At 54.7% G+C, this 26,494-nt stretch overlaps 9 protein-coding genes across 9 annotated transcripts; 3 read left to right on the top strand and 6 right to left on the bottom strand.

Annotated features, from left to right (window-relative positions):
• Positions 1–281: 281 nt before the first annotated feature.
• On the bottom strand, positions 282–5,139 carry SEPMUDRAFT_153271 (uncharacterized protein). The gene is made up of 5 exons (XM_016907506.1): positions 4,457–5,139; positions 3,658–4,403; positions 2,209–3,467; positions 542–2,142; positions 282–449 (listed from the first exon to the last, which is right to left on the bottom strand). The coding sequence occupies exons 1-3, from the start codon at positions 5,122–5,124 to the stop codon at positions 2,893–2,895; spliced, it is 1,989 nt and encodes a 662-aa protein (XP_016765389.1). The 5' UTR covers positions 5,125–5,139; the 3' UTR covers positions 282–449; positions 542–2,142; positions 2,209–2,892.
• SEPMUDRAFT_146342 (Vps5-domain-containing protein) lies at positions 282–5,139 on the top strand. Its single transcript, XM_016903588.1, has 6 exons — positions 282–449; positions 542–2,142; positions 2,209–2,581; positions 2,640–3,467; positions 3,658–4,399; positions 4,453–5,139. Exons 1-3 carry the CDS (start codon positions 380–382, stop codon positions 2,503–2,505), a joined length of 1,968 nt encoding a protein of 655 aa, XP_016765388.1. The 5' UTR covers positions 282–379; the 3' UTR covers positions 2,506–2,581; positions 2,640–3,467; positions 3,658–4,399; positions 4,453–5,139.
• A 1,300-nt stretch (positions 5,140–6,439) lies between these two features.
• On the bottom strand, positions 6,440–7,667 carry SEPMUDRAFT_32066 (DHS-like NAD/FAD-binding domain-containing protein; the record flags this gene model as incomplete). The annotated part of the gene is made up of 2 exons (XM_016908480.1): positions 6,440–7,299; positions 7,373–7,667. Coding segments are annotated over 2 exons (1,155 nt in total), but the record flags the coding sequence as incomplete, so codon positions are not given.
• A 1,260-nt stretch (positions 7,668–8,927) lies between these two features.
• Positions 8,928–10,026, top strand: SEPMUDRAFT_146340 (uncharacterized protein). Its single transcript, XM_016903587.1, has 3 exons — positions 8,928–9,187; positions 9,273–9,296; positions 9,555–10,026. The coding sequence occupies exons 1-3, from the start codon at positions 9,131–9,133 to the stop codon at positions 9,834–9,836; spliced, it is 363 nt and encodes a 120-aa protein (XP_016765386.1). The 5' UTR covers positions 8,928–9,130; the 3' UTR covers positions 9,837–10,026.
• Positions 10,027–10,136: 110 nt separating this feature from the next.
• SEPMUDRAFT_146339 (uncharacterized protein) lies at positions 10,137–13,529 on the bottom strand. The gene has a single exon (XM_016903586.1). It carries the CDS (start codon positions 13,273–13,275, stop codon positions 10,348–10,350), a length of 2,928 nt encoding a protein of 975 aa, XP_016765385.1. The 5' UTR covers positions 13,276–13,529; the 3' UTR covers positions 10,137–10,347.
• A 993-nt stretch (positions 13,530–14,522) lies between these two features.
• Positions 14,523–17,348, bottom strand: SEPMUDRAFT_146338 (uncharacterized protein). The gene is made up of 5 exons (XM_016903585.1): positions 17,210–17,348; positions 16,996–17,033; positions 16,427–16,695; positions 16,350–16,360; positions 14,523–16,273 (listed from the first exon to the last, which is right to left on the bottom strand). The coding sequence occupies exons 1-5, from the start codon at positions 17,330–17,332 to the stop codon at positions 15,032–15,034; spliced, it is 1,683 nt and encodes a 560-aa protein (XP_016765384.1). The 5' UTR covers positions 17,333–17,348; the 3' UTR covers positions 14,523–15,031.
• Positions 17,349–19,458: 2,110 nt separating this feature from the next.
• SEPMUDRAFT_27433 (Cu,Zn superoxide dismutase-like protein) lies at positions 19,459–19,987 on the bottom strand (the record flags this gene model as incomplete). Its single annotated transcript, XM_016908425.1, has 3 exons — positions 19,459–19,585; positions 19,636–19,813; positions 19,867–19,987. Coding segments are annotated over 3 exons (426 nt in total), but the record flags the coding sequence as incomplete, so codon positions are not given.
• Positions 19,988–21,294: 1,307 nt separating this feature from the next.
• Positions 21,295–23,228, top strand: SEPMUDRAFT_33522 (Nucleotidyltransferase; the record flags this gene model as incomplete). The annotated part of the gene is made up of 2 exons (XM_016908542.1): positions 21,295–22,948; positions 23,023–23,228. The coding sequence occupies 2 exons, from the start codon at positions 21,295–21,297 to the stop codon at positions 23,226–23,228; spliced, it is 1,860 nt and encodes a 619-aa protein (XP_016765382.1).
• Positions 23,229–23,274: 46 nt separating this feature from the next.
• Positions 23,275–25,746, bottom strand: SEPMUDRAFT_122673 (14-3-3 protein). Its single transcript, XM_016901791.1, has one exon. The coding sequence runs from the start codon at positions 25,240–25,242 to the stop codon at positions 23,623–23,625; it is 1,620 nt and encodes a 539-aa protein (XP_016765381.1). The 5' UTR covers positions 25,243–25,746; the 3' UTR covers positions 23,275–23,622.
• Positions 25,747–26,494: the final 748 nt, after the last annotated feature.

Below are 26,494 nucleotides of genomic sequence, written 5' to 3'. Positions count from 1 at the left end.
CGTTTCCGCCGAGCCGCCTCTGACCCTGCCCCGTGCTGTGCAATGTGCGACCTAATCAATGCTTAATGAATATATGGATAGAATACCTACCACCTGGTTAAGAAAGATAACAGAGGTGGTCTGTTCGTCAACATGGTCATCCATGCGCTGATTATTGAGTTGAGCAAGCCGGCTGTAGTACGAGGTACTAGGTAGGCACTTTACTACCTCCATGTGCCTGACTGTCGTGCCATTTCTGTCTTTCCTACCATTCCATTCGACTCTCACTATGTCCCAGTACTGCTGGAGTGTGACATAGAATACCTGAAGCGGAGGTGGAGCCCGGACGGAAGCTTCCCGCACATCATCCAGGCCATTGCGGACGTGGAACGGTCTCATCATGGCGACGGCGACGTTCGCAGGTGATGATCCGTGGGCAATAATGGACGAAGGCAGCTCTCCCTGGGATGGTCAGTTCACTCGCTCCGCCCCTCTGCTCCGCCCCGCCCAGCGCCAGAATCGCTGTCATGGCGCACTGCTAACCGCCGACCCTCGCCCGCAGACGTACCCTCGCGCTCGCATTCAGTCGCCGCAGTCGAAGACGCAGATGCTCCGGCAGCGACGACCTCAACCTCCACATTGTCATCGAAAGCGACAGCGATAGACGGGTCGAACGCATCCGCCTCTGCCGCCCTGTCCAAGTCGACTCCCAACATCGCAGCAGGCGTCCGACCTGCGCCCTCCAAAACACGAAGAGGCCGTGGTCATGCCACCCTCACGCAGTCCACGACACTCGAAAGCCTCGATAATGATTCCCTGGGACCACTGGGCCCATTGGGCGTCGAGCCACCAGATGAGCCCATGGCACCGGCTCCGCCCGTGAAAGAGCTGGCCTCCAGACCGATGAGAAATACGGCAGGTTCGCGACCGTCCACTGCGGCATCAGGCGTTTCCAATCGCAGCGCAGATCTGGATGATGATCGTGCCGGTTTGAACGGCGGCCCTCGTCAGCCTCCTCCCGTTGAACCCGCGCATTTTGGAGGCCGTCAAAGATCTGCCCAGCCGTCGCAGCCCGTGGAGCAGGCTGCGAAGCCAACCTTTCACATCGTGGTGGGCGATCCGCACAACGTGGGAGGAGCTGCGAGCAGTCATACCGCATACAATGTCATCACCAAGACCACATCCAAGGCTTACATGAACCCCACTTTCACAGTGACTCGGCGCTATCGCGACTTCCTATGGTTATACGAGAGATTGCATGACAATAACCCTGGAGTCGTGGTCCCTCCGCCGCCCGAAAAGCAGGCCATGGGACGCTTCGATCAGAACTTCATCGAGTCACGAAGGCAGGCTCTGGAGCGCATGGTCAATAAGATCGCGTCACATCCTGTCTTGCAAATGGACGGGGACCTTAAGACGTTTCTCGAATCGGAACAATTCAGCGTAGCAATCAAGCACTCGGGCAAAGACCCGCTGCTTGGTGGTCACGAGTCGAAAGGTATCATGTCGAGTATTGGGCTTGGTGGCAGCTCCGGGGGCAAGTTTGTGGAGCATGATGATTGGTTCCACGACCGTCGCATTTACCTCGATGCATTAGAGAGCCAACTCAAAGCGCTCCAGAAGAGCACCGACACCGTCGTCGCACAGCGCAAAGGCCTTGCAGAATCCTGTGCGGATCTCCGTCTCTCCTTGCACAATCTTGCTGCTGTCGAACTCTCACCGAGCCTCAGCGGACCTCTGGACTCGCTTGGAGATCTCCAGCTGCGAATTCAAGAGCTCTATCAACGGCAAGCTATGCAGGACGTTCTGACTCTAGGAATCGTGATTGATGAGTACATTCGCCTCATCGGTTCCGTGAAGAAAGCCTTTGAGCAACGGCAAAAGGCCTTTCACTCGTGGCATTCCGCCGACGCCAAGCTGATGGAAATCAAGAGGCAGCAAGAAAAGCTACTACGAGCTGGTCGCACGCAGCAGGACAGGCTCGGCCAGATGCAGGCAGACGTTGCAGACCAGGAACGACGCGTCCACGCCACACGATTATTGTTCGAGGACATGGGGCGCCTGATGAGGACAGAGCTTGATCGCTTCGAGCGTGAAAAGGTGGAAGACTTCAAAAGTGGAGTGGAGACATTCTTGGAAAGTGCAATTGAAGCGCAGAAAGAGGTGAGTTATTACTCCATCTGTACCTTGTGTGTGTGTGTGTGCCCTCCTGCTAACACATGCTTCTAGCTCATTGAGCTGTGGGAGACCTATCTCTTGCAGCTTGACAGCGACGAAGATGGTCCGCCACTGATGCCTGCCGGTGTAGTTGCAGACGCCGATGCCAGATCTGAAGGCCACTCGCAGAGGGAGGCGAACCGAGCCCAGCTCGACGAGGAGAACGCGGACAGCCCAGACGACGAGCCGCGAATGTCGGCACCCACTTCTCGAGACAGTGATGACCTGCTCCGCGATAGCAGTCAGGATGCTCTACACGAGAATGTCCACGACCCTGCCCACATGGGTACCAGAGACGTGGAGGCATGATTTTATGGAAACGCAGCAGCAGCATAATTTCACCATGATGGTATGAAGACGGTTGACGCGACTGCTACATCCATAGGTCAGTTTGTACCCGTAGGTATTGTGGGTGTGCCATGAGACTCATCACCTCCACAAAGGTCGTAGGGTGAGTCAATTCAAACACATCGTTTCTTCTGGGAACGTCGAAAAATTCGTACTCAAAACAGTGCATGGAAGCAGCGTCTGGTTGAGGTGACAATATCGTTCCGTACAATCATCTCCAAGGAGGGAGGGGGCTCTTATGGGAAAAGGAAAGTGTGAAAAGTTCAGCACACAAATGATGCATGTTGCTTTGCTGCTGAACGTTAGCTGTTTTAGCTGCAGCTGCAGCTACTTACTGCTTCTGCTTGATCATGCCTTCTCTTCCGCATCAGCCTCATATATGCATCGAGGGCATAAACAATCACCTCCTAGTGCGCCCCGAGCCCATTCACGTCGTTCCTTCACCGGCAAATCGACATCGCAGTAATGAGATTTGACTTCTTCGTCCTTGTGAATTCCCGCCTGAGACATGACCGTCTGCTGTCCGTGTGCGCCCGTCCACGCGACTCGTTCCCTCTTGGTCCAGAATTTCATGGCCCCGGCCCACTCCCAGCTGACATTGGGATCGCACGAATGGTTGGCGAGACACCACATGGGGTGCACGGCAGAGACTTCGGGGCCTCGAATGGCGCGGCCGCCCAGGCCGGAGAGGCGAGCAGAGGCTGTTCCGCGGAATTTGGCATAGAGGGTGTTGAAGACCCAGACGTCGTATTGAGGGTTGGCGAAGATGTCAATGTCCATTTTCTCGAGCATGTGGAATGGCAGTCGGACGTTGTTCTCGAAGCTGAATGGTAATGTGCCGGAAAGGAGGCTTGGGCTAGCAGCTGCGTCGAGGTCGTGGGAGATTGTAGTTTCTGCGTCAGGTGCTAGGACGAAGTCGCCCCCTGAGATCAAACAGGTCACAAGGTAAGCAAGTATATCTCGCTCTCTTTTTTTTTCTCTCTCTCTAAGGATGAGGATGTGTTTTCAACGGGTCCGCCCTTCGACTTGATCACCGAGTGGGCGCAGCAAGCACAGAGAGACAGACTTGGAGTAGTGTAAGGAAAAAGTCATTTGGTATGTCGCTGTACTTACAAATATATCGAATGTCCGGAAGCTCGAGAGGATGACATTCTTGCGTCTCTGCCATCGCCAGAGCTCGAAGAAGTAACAGTGAGTACAACGAGTCCGCGGCTTGGGCTGGTGGCACATCCTTCGCGATGGCTTCTACATCCTTGTCGCAGAGTGCAGGGTGGTAAGAGTCTCGAGCATTCTCAAAACACCAGTCGCTGCAGAAGACGACTTCGCATTCGGCACACACTACTGCTTGCTCCCAGTCCGCGCTACCGACCTCGGGAAGATCACGGCTGCAGGCATCGCAGAGTGCATCCTGTAACTTGTTATTCGCAGTGAGCAGCGAAGTCTCATCCAGAATGATGTCTCCTGGTGTAATGTCGACTTTGGCGAAAACACCAAGTTGGGTCACAGTCGCAGTCGCGTCGCCATTTAACGCTGGGAGATCGACAGCACGAACCTCCAATTTGTCCGATACGCCGCTCATCAGCATGTTGATTCGTTCCAGGTCGGCGATGCGATCCGGTTCTCGCTTGTTCCAGGGATATATCTCTCTCCGCACGGAGCCACGATCAGGCCACTCGCTTGAGGGCGGGAGGGTGCCATCACCACTGGAATTCAGAGCTTCGGAAACTCCGGCATGAATGCGTTCGCGAATACCGAGCAGCTCCTGGTCGTCGGGGTAGAGGGCAAGTCCTTGCTCAACGTACGAGTGGGCAGTCCGGTAACAAGTGCAGAGAAAGAGACTTCGCGTCAGGATACGGTACCTAGATAGCCTGTGAGCAGAAGACCGAGCCACGGAGTCCAGGAGAGAACGTACATGATCAGGCGATAATGCATCTTCAGCCAGAGGGTAATCTCGATGTCGAGTGAAGGGTCGAGCTCAGCAGCGACCCCACCATTTTTGATGCCAGCATCAATTGCCTGTCGAATGATCTTGATGCGATCCTCCAGCGGTTGCTCCTGGATGATTGCCTTTAATGATTCACAAGCTTCCTCGTGATATTCCTCGGCATCGTTGTCCAACGCATCGGACAGTAACAATGCTTTGTAGGCCGAACCTGCTGCTAGATCCGGATACCCCAGGCCGAGGTACTCGATGGCGATCAAAACATGGACGGGTACTGAATACGGGTGGTCGGCGGCATATTCCCATGCATTGTCGAGCCTCGCCAAGCGAGCATCTCTTTTCACAAACGTCTCCGGATAGTGCTGGCTTGCTCTCAGCGCCAGTAACAGGCCGAGGAGGTCCTGAGCATGGTCTGAAGACGAGGCAGGTCCATTCGCATCGGCCTGCGGAGGATGGGCAGTGACCTTGCTCTGCGCTGCGTGATGCCCGGGTACCGCCCTGGTGTTCTCGTTCGGCTTCGGTTTGTCCACTGAAGACTCTTGTGGTGCGGTGCCAAGGAGTCTATACGAAGCCAAAGTCTCATTCAGGCGGGTGAGCGCAGTGTCGACATTTGCAATTGATGTCTGGTACTCGTCCATTCTTTTCGTTGCCCGACGGATGCACAGGCACAGGGGGAAGTTTTGCACACAAAATTGCGTGCGTCAGTGCGAAAGCGAAAATATAGAATAGTGGGGCCGAGTGCACGTGCCGATATGGGCTTATCGTGAGAACAGATGGCAGAGGATCACATCAAGAGATACAAACGTCGCGAGAGCGACACGAGAGAGTGAGTGAAGGTGAATTTATCGTATTATGAGCGGTGCGAGACTGGGCAAGCCATACACGTGAGAATGAAAATACATTCGACCTGTCGAGCAGCCTTCACATCTTGCCTGCTCATTTCGCCGTCCTTCGCAGCATGGCATGCGCCACGGATGCCATCTTCCATCTCTTCTCTCCGGGCGCGCAGCTCGCAGATGCGAATAGCAGAAAGCTCTCCTTCCGAGGATTCCTGGCATTAATACAATGCCTCTACCATGCTTGTATACCCAATACGCGAAGAACAGCTCTACCGAATACTCCGGACCGCCAGAGCTGTCAAAAGACTAAGCCTGGGTTGTGCACATGGGCAGTGGAACTGTCGGTTCCATATGGTTGTGCCGAGCGAGGATCCTGCGGCGAAGCAGAAAGAGCTTGCACCGGTTCGGATGGTGCGCACGACGCTTCTGTGACCTTGCTGGCACTTTTGTCCGCTTGATGGTGAACGTCCTGGTCCTTTTCGTGCTTTGGCACAGCATCGACTGTTGCTTTGCTCACCCCCATGGATGATTTCAGGGTGGTTTTGGGAGACGCTCGCCGGTTGGCCTTGCGTGGTGCCTTCGTCGCTGGTCTCGTGCTTGCCGTGGACGCCACCTTTCCAGTTTTCTTTGCTTTGGGCTTCGTGGCAGGTGTTTGACTGACCCCGGGTTGCTTCTTACCTTGCGTGCTTGCGGCTTTCTTGGTGCCGTTGGCGGGCTGTCGTGCTCGTGCGAGTTCTGTGTTCGACCCTTTGAGATTTGGAAAGCTCGCGATATGCAGGATATTGCTTTTAGCTGGTGAGCTTCGTGTGGACTCCGACTCGGAGGGTGTGGGCATGCCATGGGGCTGCTGGTGAACGGAGTGCATCATGTTCGGGATACTGTGATCGGCCTGTACCGATTGCTCGATGCTCTGCATCACTGAAAGTTGCGGTGTGCCGAGAGGACTCCAATCCATCGGTCCCTGCTCCATACATTTTCGTGGCGTGGTCTCGCCCAGCGCAAGAGGCTTGAAGCTGTTGTTCCTGTGAAGGCTGGTTTCCGGCGCCATCTTTGGCGCATACTGAGGCTGCTGGTGCTTCGGCGGCAGGTGCACACGTAAGCTTTTAGCAGTAGTCTTCTTTGCCTCTCCCTCGCTCACCTCCGAATAGACTTCCGAAGTGGCAGGCTCATCCCATCGGCGCATGGCAGCATGTTTGGCGACATTGTCGCATGGTCCTTGTACAATAATGTCCCAGCAGTCCTCTAGATCCTTCGTAATGGGTGGCGGGTCGCTGTTGATCCATATCGCGACACCTCCTTTCCTATCTCGTACGGTAGCGCACATCTCGCGCACGATCCTTCTCACCCCCGGAACCTTCAAAGTCGTGCCCACAACGATGACCGCGTCGGGCCTTTTGCGCAAATCGTCCTTCGTCACGGCGCCTATCGCCTCATCGTCCGGGTTGTGTTCGTTGTACAAGACCATTCGTGGTCGCATTCTGCCGATACCGTGGCTCCGTTTTCCTTCCACTCCCACGCGAATGTCATTGACCTCGACACAGCGTGTGCACGTTGGCGGTACGGGACCGTCGAACAAGGTTGGTTCCAAGTCCGCCAGGTCATGACACTTGGAGCATACCATTTTGTCGAGTCCACCGTGAACTTGTACGGTGCGCGGCCACTTGCCGTCAGTGCCCTTTGCCAGCGGTATAGCCGTCTTTAGAGGCTCCAGTCCCGTGTCGATACCGTCGACATTTTGCGAGTACAGCCGAAGCAGTCGGTCTTCCTGTGCAATGGTGGCGAGCATATGGTGGAATGCAGTAGGCTTGGCATCCTTGGTCAGACGTGACATGGTGTTGACCATATCGTGAAAGGAGGATGTGGACGCGTCGTCTTTGTAGACGGACGCGTCGAACAAGTCTTTGCCAGAGCCCTTGAGGTTGTACTCTTCCTTGAGGGTGCGGAACAAGCCCTGCGACGAGCGGAAATCGGGGACTGTATGTGGGTTGTTAGCACGTGGATGGACGCGTCAAAACACAAGATGAGGGTAAATTAGGTGGGTACGCACTGCCCGCTGACACGGAGATGCCGGCGCCAGCAATCACGACAATCTTCTGTCGGCGGTGGAGGACGTTGACCAGACGATCGAGCTGGCGCTGCTGGTCGGGGTGGACGGTGTCGCTGCGCAGATCGAGGTGTTCGGTGGTGCGTTCGGTCTTTCCCGATATTCTTCTGCGCTTCGCCGGCGGTGGACCATCCTTGTCTGCAGCCATATCGCCATCTGGCGCGGGCGAGCCGTTCTGCGAGTGCTGTTGCGAGGCAGGCGGCGAAGGATATGGAATGGAGGGGATGCGAGGGCGCATCATGGCGGCGGGAGGTGGGCTTGGCGAGCGCGATAGGAAGGACAATGGAGAGCAAGAGCGCGAAGAGGCGGGCGCGCTGCTGCTGCTGCTGAGCAGGGAGGAGAGGCCGGAGTCGGAGGCCATGGGTGCGGGAGGGGGAGGTGTCGGATGTCTGGCGTTGAGACGGCGCGCGACAGCTGGACGGTACAGTGCAGGCACAGAAGAGGACAGGCGGAGAGATGGAGAGAGAGGGCGGGTGCGCGCGCGCGCGGAAGCAGAGTCCAGACCGAGGCAGAAGGGGTGCAGCGCACTACGACGACGATAGCATCCTCGAGGGCGGCGCGTAATTATGCGTACAGAGGAGTGCCAGGGGGCGGAGAGGGTGAAGAGGGCGTGCAGAGTGTGATATATGTATGGTGCAGGCGAGTGAAGGTGGAGGAGGAGGAGGTGGTGGTGGTGGTGGTGGTGGTGGTGAATGAGGTGATGGCTGATGGGTCGGGTAGTGGTTGGAGAAATCGGCCTAAGACGGCTAGAAGCACCCACAGTAGTTCTAGCGGCTTGTGGTCTGTTTACTACCAGAGGGATTGGTGTAAACAGTGCAGAGTGCCCCGGAGAGACATTGGCGACCGACTATTATATAACCATCTCTAGGTACAACTCGTTCATCCCCAATATTATCGACAATACTGAGCATCTGGCAATGAATGAGGCTTCCTCATACGCATCCGCACGTCGGCACCACAACGACCGAGCCCGGCAGCAAGCGTGGTTGTGTTCTTTTGCCTTTGTGGAATACCTGGTAGAACTCACGCGCCTTTCTTGGCACTCAAAGCCGTCCAAGATGTCACCTTTTGTTCTGGTACCGTAGTACTATACATGCACCTTATGGTCCGCTCAGTTTCCCAAGACAGGTGTGCATAGATAGACCTGAGGTATATTCCTCTAGCAGAGATGTTTATTGTGCATATACCTTGTGTAGTTTTAGGCAATGTTGTTGGAGAATGGAGATAGGAGGTAAGGTACTCTGGTACGTTGCTTGTCCCACACTCCCCCCACAGGAATGTACATGTACAGGTAGGAGGTAGCTGAGGTGTAGCGCCACAAGTCATGTGTTCACTCCTCGTACATGAGCGTCATCGGTCCCAGCACATGGGCACAACGAGGCTTTCGACTGGTACTACCTTAGGACGGGAGGAGAGGTAGGAGGTAAGTACATATAGATGTAGACTCCGCATTCAAGAACTACCTGACCTTACCTAAGGTACCAGCTGCCTACCTTACCTGACCTGACCTTACCTACCTCGACCTCGACCTCGACTTCGATCGACCTCTTTACCCCTCCCTCCCTCCTCTTTATTACATCTACTCCACTGCCTACAACATATATACATACATACCTACACAGCAATACCGTGTGACAGATACTAGACTACCTCCTCGATACATAAGGTACCTACCTACCTACCTACCAGGTCCAAGTCATTATGTCCGACGCGCCCAACACCAAAGGACACCATCCATCTCTGGTCGGAGGCCACGCAGTAAGTTGATTACCCATCAAACAAAAACGACGGTCCAGTCCCAACTTGCCATATTCTCTCGTTACTAACGAACTTTCCCCTGCAGCAATATGTCAAGGGACTAGGCGAGGTACGTTGATCTTTCTTCGCGGTGTATTCGATACATACATTACCCGGGTGATGAGGGTACAGTGTACCTACATTATCTGTACCTGTACCTGCCGAGCGAGAGCTCTCATATGGGTCTTGGTACTCTTGGTAGGAGGTACCTACCTGACCTGTAGTCACGCATGCACGGTCTTGGGAACTGGAACTCTTGGTGATGACGATGATATATGGATCTGGAAGGTACATGACCTTACTGACGATTTATATATATATGATACAGGCAGGAGTTGCAGCCGTCACTGGGAATTCCGCCTGGCAGCGATCCGCCGACGCCGACAAGTCCCAAGGCATCAACACCATGAAAGCCGCTTCTGCCGCACGGGACCCGCAACAGCAAGGAATGGGGAAAGTCGAGGAACTCGCGGGCAAGGCCGTGGGTTGTGAAGGCATGCAGCAAGAGGGAGCAGAGAGCGCCGCGGCGACGACGAACACGAACACGACGCAGAAGAAGACGGGTGAAGGTCATACCTATTACTCGAGAGGCGAGAATGTCGAGATCTGATAAGAGGGTTGAACATGTACCTGTACCTAGCTAGGTACCTAACTTGGTCGAAGTGATTTTACATATGGAAAAAGTGATGTGCATGGTGCATCCCACACATCGGCGTCATGTATAGATAGATGGACATGATGGGGAACACGATGTGTTTGCACAGTGATCCATCCAGTCCGTGCTCTCCGTCACCACTGCAGTTTTCCAGCCCTTCGCCTGCATGAACTCTTTCGCCTCCGGATTCCATACACACACACACACACACACACACACAAAGAGCCTCCTCGTCTGCCATAAAAGCAAAAGAGTGTCGGTATTAGTAGTCTTGTACATTCGCACACGTGATATGTAGATGAATGGACTGTATATATATGGCGTCGCATCGACCATAATACGCCCACGCCGTTGGTTATCTCAATTCGCTGGAACGCTGCAGATTGTAAAAAATTCAAAGAATTGTGGTTGAAGAATAGGTAAATAGCAGCTCGGAGCAAAGTGGGCATGCACAGCACACCAACACTCATAGCCCATCGAGCGTTCGCTTGGCTTCGTCGAGAGTATTACGCAGCATGCGACTGGCAAATGTGGCATCATCTTCATCCTGCATCTGCCTCACCACTCGGCGCAGACTCTCAACGACGCTGAAAAGGACAGCGTTGTTTCTCAACCCCAGTGGCCGCCCGTTCGGATCAAGCAGTGCTTGCACAGCAGTAGTAGTCGGATCTGTCCGGATCAATGGAGATAATGGTGGCGTACTGGTCACACTGTTATTTGACGCTTTACCTGCGTACTTGTGGCTTCCGGCAAACTGCAGTGGATAGTGGTAGTCACTGCGGCTCATCATTCCCACGCCAGAATCGGCGCGGTCGGATGAGCTGTCGCTCCGCGTTACCAGTCGGCCATTGTTGCCATGTTGAACGTGCGATTGACGGCTACTGCTTGCGCGATATGTGGAGCTTGACCTTTGTGTGTTACGTGACTCTTGCCGGGAGTGCATGCGGGAAACAGATGGACCCGGAGAGTGAATTGGTGACACCGAGTGTTGCCTTTGCGCGTAGCGACCGCGATATGTGATAGGTCCCTCGATAGGCGAAGCTGGCTCCTCCTCTGCTCCTTCCTCGGCAGTAGCGAAGGTACCTGCGGTGGTAATACTCTCGTTCGAAAGGGTGCGTTTGTGCAGGTTGCGCTCGATCTCGCGCAGCTTCTCGGGCGTTTCTGGCGACGTAGGGGGGGAATCGTTGAAGGGCTGCTCGAATGCCTCTTCATCCTCGTAGCCTACAAGCGCAGGTCCTCGTGCTGTTTCAATAGAGGCTTCTGATGCCGCACTAGACTCAGACTGTGCATACGTCGCCATAGCACTGTGGAGGAAAAAATGTTCGTAATCAAACGCATCCTCTCGGTCTTCGTGCGCGACCACGGAAGCTTGTTCTTTTGCGTCTTCATACACGCTTGACTCGGGCTCTGAAGTTGCGTACCCATTTGAAAAGCGTGCCCTCGCCTCATCAGACGATGAACGATGGCTCCCGGTGGATTCATTGGCAGACGATGCAGGCGAGGACTCTGGGAGGTACTCATGTTCAGCATAGTGCGCCGAGGGCAGATCAATCACAGCCGCACCGTGGAGTCCAGCTTGCGTGTCGTGGTATTGTTGATGCGAGTTGCGACTCTTGGACGAGCTCACCAGCGCACTTCCACTTGCTGTCCTTCTTCTATGCAACTGTGGCTGGCCCTCCTGCGTTTTCAAACTTGATGCTGCCACCTGGAATTTGCTGACTGGAGTCTTACACTCTCCCATCTTGCCAACGCGAGCTTCTGGAAGTCCTGAGGATCCCGATGTCGCCTGTTCTGCGAACGCCTTGCGACTGCCATTGGGAGCTCCGTTGAAGGCACCTGGGTCGTGCGCATCATCATGATGCTCGACAGGTGACCGGGCGTGGAACACTCCTGGCGGCGTCGCTGCTGCATTGTTGAAAGGCGACTGATGCCGAAGATTCGACTGAGACTGCCTTCGAATACTGTCCTCACGTGCCCGTTCCTTCAGCGTAGAGATCTTGCCTTTCAAACTCGACATTTGGTCACGCAGATCCGAGGTCCGGGACGACGGGCGATATATGCCCAGTCCGTTGTTGATGCTCGAGGAAGAGTGATACTGGCTGTGACGTTGCGACCTGCGCTCCTCATCCTCCGCCAGCGGCTCCAGGTGCATCTGGTCTGGTGACCTCCGATTATGAAAGGCGCGGCTGCTGCTGTACACTCCACTGCGTCCCAGCTGATCATGACTGCGAGCTGTCCGTAAGACGCGGCCGTGTGTTTGCTCTGCCGATTGCGAGTAGTCTTGGAGGGTGGAAGTAGCGACATAACGTGAGCCATGGTCCAAAGACGTGTGTGGCCGATCGGGTAAAGCGTCGCTCCAGTTGCGATGGTAGTCCTGGTTCATGTGAGGTGAAGACTGCTGTGAATGCAAATTGCGTGGCGAAGCTGCCTTGGCCTGCTCATTGTCGTAGTCATATCGCAGCGTCCTCCCATTCCCGTATATGGCCGCTCCAGACAACGACGTCGCACGCTTCAGATTTGCAGCTGTTAGAGGCTGCACGAGATCGCGAGCCCCTCGCAGGTTTCCCTCCATGACATTGAGTCGCCGTTTGGCGTTGGCGAGGATCTGCTCGGCGCGCTGGCTCAGGATGGCGGATTCATACTCCTCTTGCTCTTGTCTGCGCCGAAGCGCTTCTGCATCATCGTCAATGCTCGTGCTGCTGTCCAGCTGAATGTCGCTGCTCTCGTACAAGGCCTCGTCGTCGCTGGAGACGCCTGCCCTGGAATATTTGTCGAGGAAGACGATGGAGCCAGAGAGCTCACTGGACGAGCTCCCGCTCGTCCTGCGCAGCTGACCGTTCGCAGAAAGAGGCAGCTGCAAGAAGTCGCTCTCGGGCTGCTCTGGCGCCAGATTGCCGACGTCCTGTAGTATGGGCGAAGAGGGTACCAGATCCACGGAACTTGGGGAGGGCGAGCCACGAACGGTGCTGCCATTGCTCGACGTCCGACTCCTCAACATCATCATTTTGCGACTGAGCCCGAGCCTTTCTTTCTTGCGCGACGCGCCCGCTGGGCTGGTCGCTCCTCCTGTTGCAGCAGTAGCTGGAGCTCCTGCTGGCCCTCCAGCAGCTCCTCCTCCTCCTCCTGCTAGTACTGCTGTTCCTCCGCCTCCCCCACCTCCTGCGCCAATGCCGCCGTCGTGCCCCGCGCGGTCGCGCAGGTAGCTGGGGCTCGGGGGACGAGGTGGTGCGCGCGGAGGAGACATGGCGAGGTGGCCACTCGCCATGGGCAGCACCATATCGATATTGCTCAGCGTGGGACTACTCGGTGTGTCGTCGGGCACCCACGTGGTGTGCATCGGTGGTAGAGCCGACATGGCCTCTGTCGGACGCTCTCCCAAGAGTAGTAATGACATGCCACGAATAACGAGACCACGCAGCGTTACAGAGAGAGCGCTCTCCCCTTCCCTCAGGTAATCTATGTGCGAAAGCAAGCGCGCGAGAGCGTGGTCGGCTAAATCTAGTCGGAGTAGTCGGAGGCTTGGTATAGCCCCAGCAGTCGGCTCGCGAGGTAATGCCTGGTGGGCGTGGCCATGGACGGTGATAATTATAGTGCGTGCAGGTAGAAGTGATGAGTTAGGTAGTAGTGGTAGTAAAGGTAGTAGTAGTAGTAGAACTAAGGTCAGGTAGGTAGGTGAGAGAGAAGGACCTCCTAGCAGTATGACTACCAGGTACTAGGTACGGTGCTGTAGATGCAATAATGACACCTGCTGCCCTGCAGAGGCTGCAGCCTCCTAGCGAGAGTGTCAAAATTGACTTGAGGCTCGTTGACCGTTCCTCGTCCTCATCTGGGTTACTTGATCAGGTAGCCAGCCGCACGGGGGGATTTGGGGGGGTGGATGGAAGGGAGGGGACGGGGGAGGGACGCGCTCATCCCCCCCAAGGGGAGGAGGCACCACCTACAGGCTACAAGCAAAAGGGATGTATTGTGATGTAGCCTGTAGGTTATCGTGATGAGATGATTTGCAGCACACGAAAGAGAAAAAAAAATTGCAATGTCCCGTCCATCCGCTTGACCCCTTCCGATTTGCTGACTCGTCAGTTAAGCTCATATCCGGACAGCCCGGTCCTGGCTATCCGTCCCTTGCTCGGTTGCTCCTTTATTGCCGTCGGCGAGGATTCCCTACTAGTTCGAGTTCAACCTACCTCCTAATGTTCTCTAAGGTAAAAAGACGGTGGGAAAGCTCCCGTGAGTCCCGTCCATTCCGTCCATGGCGACGGGCGACGGCAACAATGTACATGTATCTGGCATGTTCAGTGGACGCGACGACCGTGTTCAGTGTTCTGCAATCACATGATCCTCATCGATAGCAATATTAATAACAACAATAATCACATGGAATCACAACATAACATTGTTACAATTGCTGCTTTCTCTAGGCAGCCGGAATACCTAAAAAGGTACCTCTTATATGTACTCCAGCAGTTGGCAGCACTTAAGACCAGACCCACTCCACCGTGCCGCACCCCGCACAGAAGCTCTTCGTGCACGTGGTATGTACCTGCATAAGGGAGGCTCAGGTCCTTTTTCATGAATGCACGTGACTGCATAGTCCTGGATCTCACTTCCTGTAGGCTGTTACATTGTACCTACATGTACTTGGTGTATTTCATATTCCCGCCGAAAATCCCATCTGCTCGCTCGTTCACTCCTTGTTGCAATGCACTAAGGTAGGTATATGTAATTACTGGCCTCCAATATTGGTAGGTAATATAGTATTCGTCGCCGCAGCATTGACATCCGGGACACGAGACTTCTCGCCGCCACGCCGAGATCCTTGGAGGTAGGCTACCTCTATTCTTTTCGGTTCCCGAGGGCTGCCGTACGGAGTGAGACTGTGAAAAGGCATCAGGTAGGCTATCATATCGACGATATGTCTCATCTGAGCTCTTTGCTGGTACAAGGCATAGACATTGGCTGGTAGGAGGTACTTTGTGTCAAACCTTGCGAATGTGTTGCGCTTTCTCATGCGAGCCTGATCCATTGCCCGATGGTCCGGGCGCCCAAGCGGTCGTTCCGATCTTCTCTGAGCTCGAGTCCATACTGTAGCCTGTGTCTATTCGAGCATCGATGAAATACAGAGTGCCGTGAGTGGGGTGTCAAGTGTGTGTTTATTCAAAGTGATCCCAATACTCAGACTCGAGCACACTGCTGCCGAAGAAGCTGGACTGTCCACGTGGACCGGCGGGACCACTGCCTGCAGCAGACCCTGTGGACCCGCGCTTGACGCTCTCGCACAGATTTCGAAAGAAGCGAAGTAGTGGCTCGTGCCTCGGTGTCAAAGGGTCATCAGGCGCAGCTGAAGTGTGGGCGAGCACAGAGTCAATGGTGCTGTCTGGCTGCAGCATGGACGTTAACGCGCCTGCTTCCCAGCCGCCTGCGCTTGGAAGAGGCCGAAATACTCGTGACATGAGAACCAGGATGTGCAGCAAGTCTGCCCAGTCTACGATGCAGATCTGATGTATGGTCGAGTATGGCTTGGCTAACAGTTCGTCGACATATTCCTTGATCGTGCAAGCGCATTGGATGAGAACAGACGAATCTGCACTCGGACCAGCTCGAAGTAGTCGTTGGTATACATGAATGGTTGCCGCTGTAAACCCCAGAGTGCCGCCTAGTCCTGGATACTCTCGTTTCAGGGCCTTGAGGCGTTGACTTGCGGCTCTAGTATGTCCGTCGATGGCGTGAGATGATGTTACTTGCGGACCATCTGTCATTTGCCGCAATCCTTCCTCCATGTCATCAATCACGCAACAAAGCTCCAAGGTGGCCACGAGTGTACGATCGGAGGGCATACCACCGGTTGCAGCAGCACTCTCTGCACAAGTTCGCAGAAAGGTGGTCCACCTGAGCGGGTTCGGTTTGTCAAATCCGACTGCAGACAAGTGACTGCAGAGATAGTAACAACCCACGAAAGCTCGATCTCGTTCTACTGTGCTCGATGCATCTTCTGGAGGTAAGAAAGGTCGATTGTACAAGCCGAGATCTGCGGCCATTCCAGCCAGGAGGGAAAGCTGCTGGTACAGCTGATGTTGCGACATGTAATGATGATGCCACGCCAGAAACACCAGGAACCCGGTCAAAAGATCCACGCTGCGCTCACTGCCTAATATGACTTTCGAGGACAATGCATAGCGAAAGGCCTGGCTCAGACGAGCCTGCACTTCCGGAAATGCACCTGAAGTTACAGTACATATCGCAAGGGTCAGCACTGGGCGGCTGGCCACCGTTGGTATGATGTCTGCGCCTGGGCTGAGTTCCACGAACGGGAAGAAGGGTATCAGCTGCGCATATACTGTGAACGACTTGCGGACGAAATTGTAGTCAACACCGCGTAGAAGTTCCTCGCACGCCTAATGTGATGTCGATTAACACAGATATATACAGTGAAAGGCACCGAAATGCAAGGCAGACTCGTCGATGACTTACAGTCACATTGCCTGAGAGAGTCAAAGGTTAGCAGCTGTCTTCGACATGACGATGCCCTCCGAGATGACTCCTCTTACCGAGGCCTCTTGCAAACAGAGACACGAATGACTTGCTGCTGTTGTAAGATAGATCGTGGCGTGACAGGAGTTCGCTGCGATCTGCTGGATACTCGGGCGGCTTGCCGCTGGCGGGTTCGGATTTGGTTGTTGGAGAGCTTGGTTGCAAGCTGGAAGAGCCTGCAAAATCGCCAATCGGTATGCCTTCAGACTCGCCTACGTTGCTCTGTGTTGCTCGTTTCCTTTGTTTAGGTATGGCAGGGCGGCATTCTTTACTGCATCTGATACATCTGAGGCAAGATTGGGGTTGTTAGCGCTCGGAGGGCACAACAGATTGCGCTACATCGCTGTCGACATTCATAACGGACAAGCACATGCGCTCCGAAGCATGTTGATGACAATACCACAGTTCACGGTACCGGAAGATGGATGCCACGGTGGCACAGGATCGCGATACCTAGCCTGCCTCGACGACCTGGCCGAAGCTTCTCGATACGCGACGCGAACACGTAGAACGTAGGTACCTAGCTAGGTAGGTACGGTACCTTACTGTAGTAACCTGAGGTAGAACTACCGGAACAACGACTCACCTCTCACAACGGCCTGTCTCCGTCGAGATACATTTCATCTGCCACGAATTAGCCGTCTCCTCGCGCACGTGAAAGCTGCTGGGCCGCGGCGATGAGAGGTCACGAGAACTGCCTGACTTCGAACTCCTAATGCCGCCCACCACCTCACCTCCTGTGCCAGAGGGTGCCAGAGGGTGCCAGAGAGTAACGTGGCAAGCAGAGTGTGCCTACATACCTTGAGAGCTGCGCAAGCCTGACATGCTGAATTTCGGGGCTGTCGCTTCCTTTTGGCCGCTGCCGACCCGATCTCTGGCGACCGGGGCGCGCTGTCCGTTTCCGTGCTCCTGGTGACTTCCATGGACCTAGTACTGTACGGTACTTCTGTTGAATTGACGAGAGGGCGAGAGAGAGAGAGAGAGAGGGGGGGGGGGGTGAGAAAGAGAGAAAGAGGGCATCCCGAGAATGAATCGCTTCACGCGTTCCTCAGGTGTGCCGCCATCGGCTTCGGAGCGAGAGGTGGGGCCCGGCCACCGGCGTCCGCGTGGTCGAAGCCGGCGGACTTTGCGGTACCCGGTGGCACGGACGGGCCCTGCGCATGGAGGTCTAATAGACTCAGGTAGTACGCTGGACTATGATAATTACTTGGCATTGCATGGAACATAGACAGTCGCACGGGTGCGGAAGTGCAAGTTGATTGATGATACCATCACACTGTGTAAAATGATCCAAGACCAGTCTGAGCTCGCGTTGCTGTGCCCGCGAGCCGTCTCTTACTACCTTGAACAGAACGCCGTCATGATTCCAATTCCATCTTGTCATCATACAATCCGTTCTCGCACCCTCGTGTGCTTGCCTCATAAAATTATTGCAGCTACTCCCACAAAAGCGGCAGCAAGTCCAGCTGTGTGACGGGCTCCGTCGCCCTGCAAGATCGCCGCTGTCGATGTAGTAATCTTTGCAGCTACCATGACATTAGCACACATCGGGGGATGTCATGAGTACCAAATGGCAAAACAGGTGTTGGGAGGATGTTGGTTGGCCTGGTAAATGCAGAACAATACTCAGCTGTGTCTTGCCAAACTTACGAAGCAGTCCATTGGTCACTTCACCAAGCGGGTTGCTCAGCAGGCTGCTGGTCAACGGTACGTTCAGCAAATTAGTGGTTACACCATTCAGCAAACCTGCAAGCGTAGTGGTCAAGGTCATCGCGGGCTGTGTGACTGTCGCCGTCGTAGTGGTGACACTGTTGGATGTTGTCGTGCCTATGATTGTTGTGCCTGGGCCAGTCGAGATAATGACCGTGACCATAGGAACAGTTCCCATCGCAGTGGTTACCAAGGGACTTGGCGAAAATGTAGTCGTGATAACCGAAGAAGCAGACAAAGGCGAGGTGATTGTAGCCGGGACCGTGCTGCCAATATTGCCAATATTGCCAATATTTGTCGCGGTCGTTGCGATTTGCGAGACACTTACGATGGTCGAGACGCCTGTGGAGCCTGATAGAATTGTCACAACCATGGGCACTGTCTCAATGATAGGTACGCTTGTCACGAATGGTACCAGTGTGGTCATGGTTCGGCTCAAGCTCGACGTGATTGTCATGAGCGGATCAGCGGTGATTGTTGTAGCAGCAGGTCCAGTGACGGTCGTGGTAGTGATGTAGCTGATATTCGGTTGTGTACTAGGCGTGATGATCTGCGTGCCGGTTCCAGGGACCGTGACTGTTAGGGTTGCACCAGTCGGGCTCGTTGAGTTTGCAGTGATGGTTTTCGTGAGAGTCGGGCCGCCTTGCGTAGCATTAACGGTCACAAAAACGGTAGCACCATAGCTGGAGACACTCGGAGATGACGAGCTGGCTGAGTTTTGTTGCGCAGCCGCTGTGACGGTCACAGTGTGGGCATAGCTCGTAGTACTCCCGCTTCCCTAAACGGTAACTGTGGTTGTAGCCATGCCACCAGATGCCATTGTCACATGGCTGGGCGCCAATGGAGCTCCGTTGATTGTGACTGTTTGAGCTGGTTGACCAGAAGCACCGTTGATTGTGACTGTTTGGGCAGGTGGACCAGAAGCACCGTTGATTGTGACGGTTTGGGCAGGTGGACCAGAAGCTGTGATCGTGACCGTATTGGCGTTCGCTGGAATTGCTGGTGCAGCAGCTGGAAACTGAGCAGCGGACCCTGCATCTTGTGAGCTCAACGAAGACATATGTCCCTCAGACTGAATCGTAACGGTGCTGATGATGGTGACGGGGAACGTTGTCACAGATAGGCCGCCGTCGTGAATCAGGGACGATGAGCGTGAGTCGGAGCTCGTGTGCAATACCGAAATGTGGCTGCCGTCTGAGCCCGAACCCAACGGTGATGGTCCACTCGTGCTTGCGGCGTTCCCAGATTGGGATGTGCTTGGACTACAAGTCGCTGGCAAGCCAGGTGCAGAAAAGAGGCTTGGTGACGGTTTCTAGCCTGGAGGGGGAAAGGAATGCATACCGGATAGTGTAAAGTTTGCGCATGCAATCGCAGTCTGATTGTCGAAGTGTATGACAAGGCTTCGGCCTTTCATGCACTGACTACAGCCCGGTGCGGCGTTGTTCGAAATGTATTCGTCAATGTAGCTTTTATTGCGTCAGTTCAGCTTCCAGGCATACCGCTCAAGGTTACTCACTTTCCCGAGAAGGATGTGCCGTTGATGTTGCCATGCTTGCCAGACAGATCCCCCGCCTCGCAATTCTCTGGATGGTCGATATCTAGGCATGGGTACTGGCTCGTATACGGGCTCAGGTGTGCACCTGCAGAGGAACAGTTACCATCGGCGCTGAGGGCTTTCTCGTGAATGTGGTAGACTGCGTGCAAGTCAGCGAGCGGGAAGTCATTCGTCAATGATAGTAGCACCCACGGAAAGGCCCTCCTGTGGCCGGCAGACCCGCGAAGCTCGCCTGGACGCTGACTCCATTGCCACCTGGGCCCTGTCCGATGAGCACGTTGCCAGAGACTTGTTGTCCGCCTGGAAGCGTCGCATTCCACTGCTGCAGACCATTCTCCTGAGTGACAGGAGTGAGTGCGAGCGCAAGCGGCAGCGTGAGCGTGGCAGCTAGACTGGGCAGAGCGCGGCGTGGCTTCATGGCGCAGGCTGCAATTGAGGCCGCGACTTGATGGTGGTGCGGAAGAGGCAGAGGGACAAGAGAGATGTTGCTCGCACAGGTGTCTGGAGTGCGGTAGGGCTACGGGTGCCGCGTACGATGGCAGCACGAGAGCCCGGTACAGTTGTCCAGGACGGGAGTGAGGTAATCAGCAGTGAGAATGATAAGTAGGCGCTTCAAAGGATGTACAAGGTCGTCAGGAGTGTGGGATGAGTTGCGATAGAGCGGGACAGATGAGGAATAGACAGACAGGTAGAGAGAGGGAGGGAGGGAGGGGGAGAGAGAGGGAGAGAGAGGGAGGGAGAGAGGGAGGGAGAGCGGGAGAGGGAGAGCGGGAGAGGGAGAGCGGGAGAGGGAGAAGACGGACAGAGGGAGAGACGGAGGGAGTGAGGGAAAGAAGGAGAGAAGGGGAAAGAGAGAGGGAAGGAGAGAGAGAAAGAGGGAGAGAAGGGAAAGAGAGAAGGAAGGTGTCAGGGCACCTTCTGGTTCTGATGGCTCCATTGTAGGTCAGGTCAGGAAGGTACAGGTATAGGTACATTCTAACACTGAGGTGGCCCTGCCTGACTGTAGCTGCAGGTTGTACTGTAAGATGTAGGTACTGTAGGTCAGTAGGCACAGGTAGGTACAGGTACTGTAGTTTCGAGAGGTGATGTGGGGGCAGGCGCCAGCGACGCAAAAGGAAGTTAAGGCAAGTGCTCCACAGCTTACCTAATCCAACAACACCTCACCTCCTCCCCAGAGCGCGACCCTCCTTGCGTGATGCGGCCTGCGTACAGTATCAACACATTGCATTCGTTTGTCGGCGCTGTTCCCGTGTAGAATCAGAGTCACTTACCAAGTATGAATCCGTCTTCAGATACCGACCAGGCCAGCTATAGTACAATATGGGCTCGAATTTGAACCAGTATTTGAGCAAGAAGAAACGCGTCTTTGATCCGCTCGAAGAATTGGACCGCAGCAGTGATGATGAGGATGATGTCGGACGGAAGGCGTCCGAGCATGCCTTGAGCCGTGCCATGCAACGACGCCAAGAAGGCATGCCAGACTGCAGAATGAAGCAGAGGCCAGCGCCGTCATTATCTGACGCCTTTCCCCCTCTCGAGGAACGGCCTCTTCCCGACTGCGGCGCCTCGTCCTCAGATCCCAGTGATGGCATGGAGCAAGCACGAATCCCTCCATCGTCTATGGAGCTGGAGAATGAGAAAGGACTGGTGAAGCCACCAGTCACGTTGAGAAAGACAGTAAGCGATACTACCACAAAGAATGCCTCGGGGAAGTCACTTGCACAAACCACTGGCAAGCGAAAGCGTGAACCCGCCGCGAAACTTGTGCCTGAAGCCCTTCGGGTGTTTGATGGTTGCCACTTGTATTTCTTCCCTAACAACGACGCCGCACCCGCTCGTAAGAGGCGCATCATGAAAGCCTGCGAGTACGGCGCTATCTGGCACAAGCAGTGGGACGCTCAAGTGACGCATGTCGTTATGGACAAGTCCGTAACTTTTGACCATTTGCTGGCGTGGCTCAAGTTCGAAGGGCTACCTGACAATGTCGTTATGGTCAACGAGGTTTATCCTGCAGAGTGCATTATATACGGCGTGCTTCTTGATCCCTCGGTGCCCAGATTCGCGGTGAAGGGCTCCATCCCATCGAGAGTTGACTCGGCAAACTCGGACACGTCTCTGAAGCCGGGTTCTAAGGATCGTACGGGAGAGTATACCACGAACGTTCCAGCCTCCGCGCGCACCGCGAACAACAAAGTCGCTGTCGAGAATTCGAGCACCATTCCGCGCATTGGTCAGAGCTTGCCAGCATCTGAAATAGCTAGCAGCAAAGAGCTAGACGAAGCCATTGCAAAAGCAAAGACTTTGCAAAACATTGACATCAGCGAAGATGAAGAGGATGTTTTGGAAGGGAATCATTCCAGTGACCAGTCCGGTGACGAGGAGGAGGAGAATGCAGGAATGAAACGGGCTGCAAAGCGCAAAGGCAAGTTTCCCAATGCACAAGACAAGTGGCAATGTATGCAGAAGAACACGGGTGACCACACAGGACAGAACCCCAATACCGACACCATTGAAATTTTACAGCAGATGGCAGAACATTATGGTCAGACTGGCGACGAGTGGCGCGTTCGAGCGTATCGGAAAGCGATCGCTACTCTACGAAGACACACGGTCAAAATCAACACCAAGGCGGAAGCGGGAGCCCTACCCAACATTGGGCCTCGGCTAGCAGAAAAGATCGAAGAGATTGTATTCACTCGCAGACTGAGGCGGTTAGACCATGCCCGGGCCGAGCCCCACGACCAAATCCTGCAGACTTTTCTGGGTGTATACGGCGCGGGAATCAAGCAGGCGACCGAGTGGGTCAACGCCGGCTACCGGACCCTCGGGGAACTTTTGGAAAAGGCGCCCTCTCTGACGCCGAACCAAATGATTGGGATTGCGCACTACGAGGATTTTGCGACGCGGATCTCACGCTCCGAGGTCGAGAAGCACGGCAGCTTCGTGCGAACCGCTCTGCACCGGCTCGATCCTCGTTGTGAAGTCATCATTGGTGGCTCGTACAGGCGCGGCGCCAAGGATAGTGGCGACATTGACTGCATCATCACGCGTCCCGACACGGGCGCTGCTCACCTTCGGAACATCGTGCTCGGTCAGCTGGTGCCACAACTGACGGAGAGTGGCTTCCTGGTGGCCAATCTGGCCATGAGCTCCAGAGACGACGGCAGTAAGTGGCACGGGGCTTCCTGTCTTCCCGGTTCCAAGATTTGGCGACGCTTGGATCTGCTTCTGGTGCCATCTGATGAGATGGGCGCTGCTTTGATCTACTTCACAGGTAAGTGTAAACTAATGTCAAGCCAGGGGTAATAACGAGCATATGATGATAACAAAGGCAATCACACCATCTAGGCAACGATATCTTTAATCGGAGTTTGAGACTCCTTGCGAGCACAAAGGGAATGCGATTGAATCAACGAGGCCTGTTCAAGGACGTGCTTCGCGGGAGTAATCGCGAGAGGTTATGCCAAGGAACTTTGGTGGAAGGCAAGGATGAGAAGAAGATATTCGAGGCTCTCGGTGTACCGTTTCGACCACCAGAGCATCGCATCTGCTAGACGATCACGCGGTATCAGCAGCGCCAAGATATGTGATTCAGGTCTAGACGTTTTCGGGCGACTGTGGACAGTCCAATATGTACAACAATAAACAAGCGCCATGCGGGGTATCATAATGAGCGCCATGCTGTGTCAAATTCAAATGATGACGCTTCATGCTCTCGTCGCATGGCTCATCACATCAACGTGAGGTGGCACGTACAGTCCTCGCTCCACAGCAGACAGGATCTGCAATGTTCTCAGAATGGCCTCTCTCCTCTCATCGTGAACGGCAGGAATCTCTTCTTCGAGCGCTCGTAGGTAATTTTTCGGTAGTGGTGGCGGCGATGGCAACGAAGGCGAAGACGGCGGGGGGGAAGTGCATGGTGTGGATGCCGATGCTCGTATAGAGTACCTAGTTCGATGATGCATTGTTACCACGATTGCTCTTCTTCTTCAAGCTGGACTGATCGGCACTTGCTTCGCGCGCACTTCGTTTCTGTTTCTGCTTTTTGAGGATATCTGGCTGGACGTGTCTGACGTACCCTTCAGTCGGTGTAGGCTGTCGACTGTGCGCTCGTTGTGAGTCTCCTGAGCCGCTTCCCGTACTACCATCGGCAACATTACTGCCTCTACGAGTGCCACTGGTATGGCTAGCATTGCTTGCACTGCGCTGTCGCCGACGAGCCTGCTCTTCTGCCTGCTCAACTAATTTCCGCTTGCTCGCTTTGTCCGACACTGCTGATGTCACAGAGGAAGCCCGACCAGGACGACTGCGGCTGCTCAACCTGGAGATGGTTGGACTGAGAGCACCCTTTGTCGAAGGCTGTGCTGCTTCCGATCCGTCAACGTCAACTTCAGGCACCGTGGACAGGCGGTCGGGCGTGGTCACTGAGCGCGAAACTTGTTGCTTGGTTGGTAGCCGCTGCTGTTGGGTTTGTTGTGCGCGAGCGCGCTGTGGACTCACTGCTATCGCGCGGTCTATGAGCAAAGGAGCTCTGACTTTGGGTGTGACTTGTGGCGGAGGAAGTTTATTGCTTTGCTGTAGTGTTGCGTCACGAGATCCTCGCTTGACCATTCCTCCAAGCGCTTGGACCATTACCGATGCATCTGCAAACTCGTCGTCATCCAGGGCTTCCGAAGAGCGGTATACGTCCTTGATGGTTCTTCGAGCCAGGCTTCGTGAACGCTCGTGCTCGTGCGCGCAATCCCACAAGAATGCTGCATGCTCCAGTGAAACACACAAACGCAATGGATGTGTCGCTGGCAGAAGGCTGTGGCAGAGATCTTGTGCCAGCTCGAAGTACTCTTTTGCCAGAGGTACAAAGTTCAGGGGTGGCAGAAGAAATGCCACTGCCGATTGTGCTGCCGGTATGTTGATCAGTGGCAGCCCAGGGGGTCGCGACGGTGTGCGACGAGCTCCCTCGGCGGGCAGGACAGCCAGTCCAGGAGGTGGTGTTGGGGCCGCCGTGCCCGAGTAGGGGTTGGTAACAAAGGAGGCGTCGGACTGTATGGAAGACACTGGGTCGCGAAGTGGTGCCTTGCCCGCTCGCCGCCTGCTTGGCACGTCGTTCGATGAGGCTTTGGATGGCGAAAGTCCAGTAACGTCCATGGTTTTCAGGTCCTTCGAGCTCGACGGTGGACTCGCTGACGATGCGGAGCGGCCACTGAGCTGACTCACAGGCGGGTGGTTGTGGAAGAGGCAAAAGACATGATAGAGCGAGGCTCGCAACTTTGCCGCCATGACTCGACACTCGGACCCGTGCTGGCCATGCTGACAATAAGGCAATATGTAGACTTCGGTGAGGGACAAGCCTTCTCTAGCGAGCCAAATGATGTGGTGGTAGAGGTTCAGGGAAGGCGTATCTCTGGTGAGATCAAGCTTCCGAAGCTTTCGGGCTCTATAAAGCTTGCGAGAGAGCAAGATAGAAAGGCCTAAGACCTGGTATAGCGACGCAGAAAGGGACGGATTCGCGTATTCGGTTAGTTTGGCGAGTCGACCCAGGATCTTCTCTTCGATTTGCGACACGGCCATGGACTTGTCTCCACAGCAGATGCGAGACGCGTAAAGAGCGTCAGAGGCACACGACGTCCACTTTGCTTACCTGCTTGCCTGCTTGCTTCTGTTGGACATACGCCAAGTGGGTGAGCGGACGTGACAAGTTGGGAGCGAAGTTGAGAAAGTCGATTCGCATCAAGCTTCTTAGAACGGCGAGTAACGTGGATATCCCACTCAGGTCGTACTCGGGTGAATGAGCAAGCAAAATCAACGCGAATGACAGTGAGACGGCATGGCAGGCCTTTTCAATCCCGCACCAGCACCTCGACAGCACAGACGATGTGCACAACAGTGCGCAGCGAGAGGGCGCAGGATGACAATGAGTAGAGCAGAAGATGCAGTCCGCAAGGCCAAGAGACTGCTTTTTTCTTTACAGGGACCAGCTTGTCGCCGTCTTCTTTGATGCTGTTGGTGTTGTTGGTGTTGTTGGTGTTGATGTTGGTCTTGTCGTCCTTGTTGCTGTCGTCGTCGTCGTCGCCGCCGCCACCGCCGTCGTTGATGATGCTGGTATTCGATATGGTGTCCAGCAGTACGTGGTCAGCCGCTTCTCCTCTGTGATGCGATGAGGAAGAGGGTGTGAATGTGTACAGTATGTGCGTGCGGGTGTGGGTGTGGGTGAGTCTGTAGTGGGTGTGGTGTGTGTGTGAGAGAGAGAGAGAGGGAGAGAAGGAGAGAGAGGAGACGGGAGAGAAGGAGAGAAGGGGAGAAAAACGCCATTGCCATTGCCATTGCCCAAGTGCGATTAAATTATCCTGTATCCTGTCCTTGTTGTATGCAGCTGAGTGGATCCCGCTGGTCCCAGATACGTGGCACCGCTGCACCGCTGGGAGCTTTGCCGGACATGCTGCATCTTCAGCTCTACCTAACCTGACCTTATCGAATTGATTGATGGATTGATGGGTGGATTTGATTGAGGATTTGATTCTACGACTATCTACCTGACTACCTTACCTAAGGTAGGTAAGGTTCTTACCTGACTTCTACCTGAATGATGCTGCTTCAATATGAGTATACCTATACATGTCAGGTCTCATTTGGCACTCACTGGCTGGAGGTATTTCTCGTTCGGCTCGCATCCATGTACTACCAGGTACGGTATACATGTACTGGACTACGGTGTGCCGGGAAGTGCTGCAGATTACAACAGAATGGCGGTGTACCTCACTGTAGAACGACCACGCCCCAATTTGTATGCATCATAGGTTGCCGCAGTCCGAGCCCACGTGCC

The sequence above is a fragment of the Sphaerulina musiva genome, assembly GCF_000320565.1.
Source record: "Sphaerulina musiva SO2202 unplaced genomic scaffold SEPMUscaffold_1, whole genome shotgun sequence".
In the NCBI taxonomy this organism is placed as follows: domain Eukaryota; kingdom Fungi; phylum Ascomycota; class Dothideomycetes; order Mycosphaerellales; family Mycosphaerellaceae; genus Sphaerulina; species Sphaerulina musiva.
The sequence above is the reverse complement of the archived record's forward strand: the minus strand, read 5'-3'. Positions and strand labels throughout refer to the sequence as shown.

Excerpts from the sequence above, each read along its gene's own strand:
- SEPMUDRAFT_146342 (XM_016903588.1), top strand. The coding sequence starts at position 380 with ATGGCGACGGCGACGTTCGCAGGTGATGATCCGTGGGCAATAATGGAC. Across the intron at positions 450-541 it reads AGGCAGCTCTCCCTGGGATG|ACGTACCCTCGCGCTCGCAT; the intron begins GTCAGTTCACTC and ends CCTCGCCCGCAG. Across the intron at positions 2,143-2,208 it reads CAATTGAAGCGCAGAAAGAG|CTCATTGAGCTGTGGGAGAC; the intron begins GTGAGTTATTAC and ends ACATGCTTCTAG.
- SEPMUDRAFT_153271 (XM_016907506.1), bottom strand. The coding sequence starts at position 5,124 with ATGGACGAGTACCAGACATCAATTGCAAATGTCGACACTGCGCTCACC. Across the intron at positions 4,404-4,456 it reads ATGCATTATCGCCTGATCAT|GTACCGTATCCTGACGCGAA; the intron begins GTACGTTCTCTC and ends CAGGCTATCTAG. Across the intron at positions 3,468-3,657 it reads TCCGGACATTCGATATATTT|GGGGCGACTTCGTCCTAGCA; the intron begins GTAAGTACAGCG and ends GTTTGATCTCAG.
- SEPMUDRAFT_122673 (XM_016901791.1), bottom strand. The coding sequence starts at position 25,242 with ATGGCCGTGTCGCAAATCGAAGAGAAGATCCTGGGTCGACTCGCCAAA.
- SEPMUDRAFT_146340 (XM_016903587.1), top strand. The coding sequence starts at position 9,131 with ATGTCCGACGCGCCCAACACCAAAGGACACCATCCATCTCTGGTCGGA. Across the intron at positions 9,188-9,272 it reads CTCTGGTCGGAGGCCACGCA|CAATATGTCAAGGGACTAGG; the intron begins GTAAGTTGATTA and ends TTTCCCCTGCAG. Across the intron at positions 9,297-9,554 it reads ATGTCAAGGGACTAGGCGAG|GCAGGAGTTGCAGCCGTCAC; the intron begins GTACGTTGATCT and ends TATATGATACAG.
- SEPMUDRAFT_146339 (XM_016903586.1), bottom strand. The coding sequence starts at position 13,275 with ATGTCATTACTACTCTTGGGAGAGCGTCCGACAGAGGCCATGTCGGCT.
- SEPMUDRAFT_146338 (XM_016903585.1), bottom strand. The coding sequence starts at position 17,332 with ATGGAAGTCACCAGGAGCACGGAAACGGACAGCGCGCCCCGGTCGCCA. Across the intron at positions 17,034-17,209 it reads AGGCTTGCGCAGCTCTCAAG|ATGAAATGTATCTCGACGGA; the intron begins GTATGTAGGCAC and ends AATTCGTGGCAG. Across the intron at positions 16,696-16,995 it reads GAGACAGGCCGTTGTGAGAG|ATGTATCAGATGCAGTAAAG; the intron begins GTGAGTCGTTGT and ends ATCTTGCCTCAG.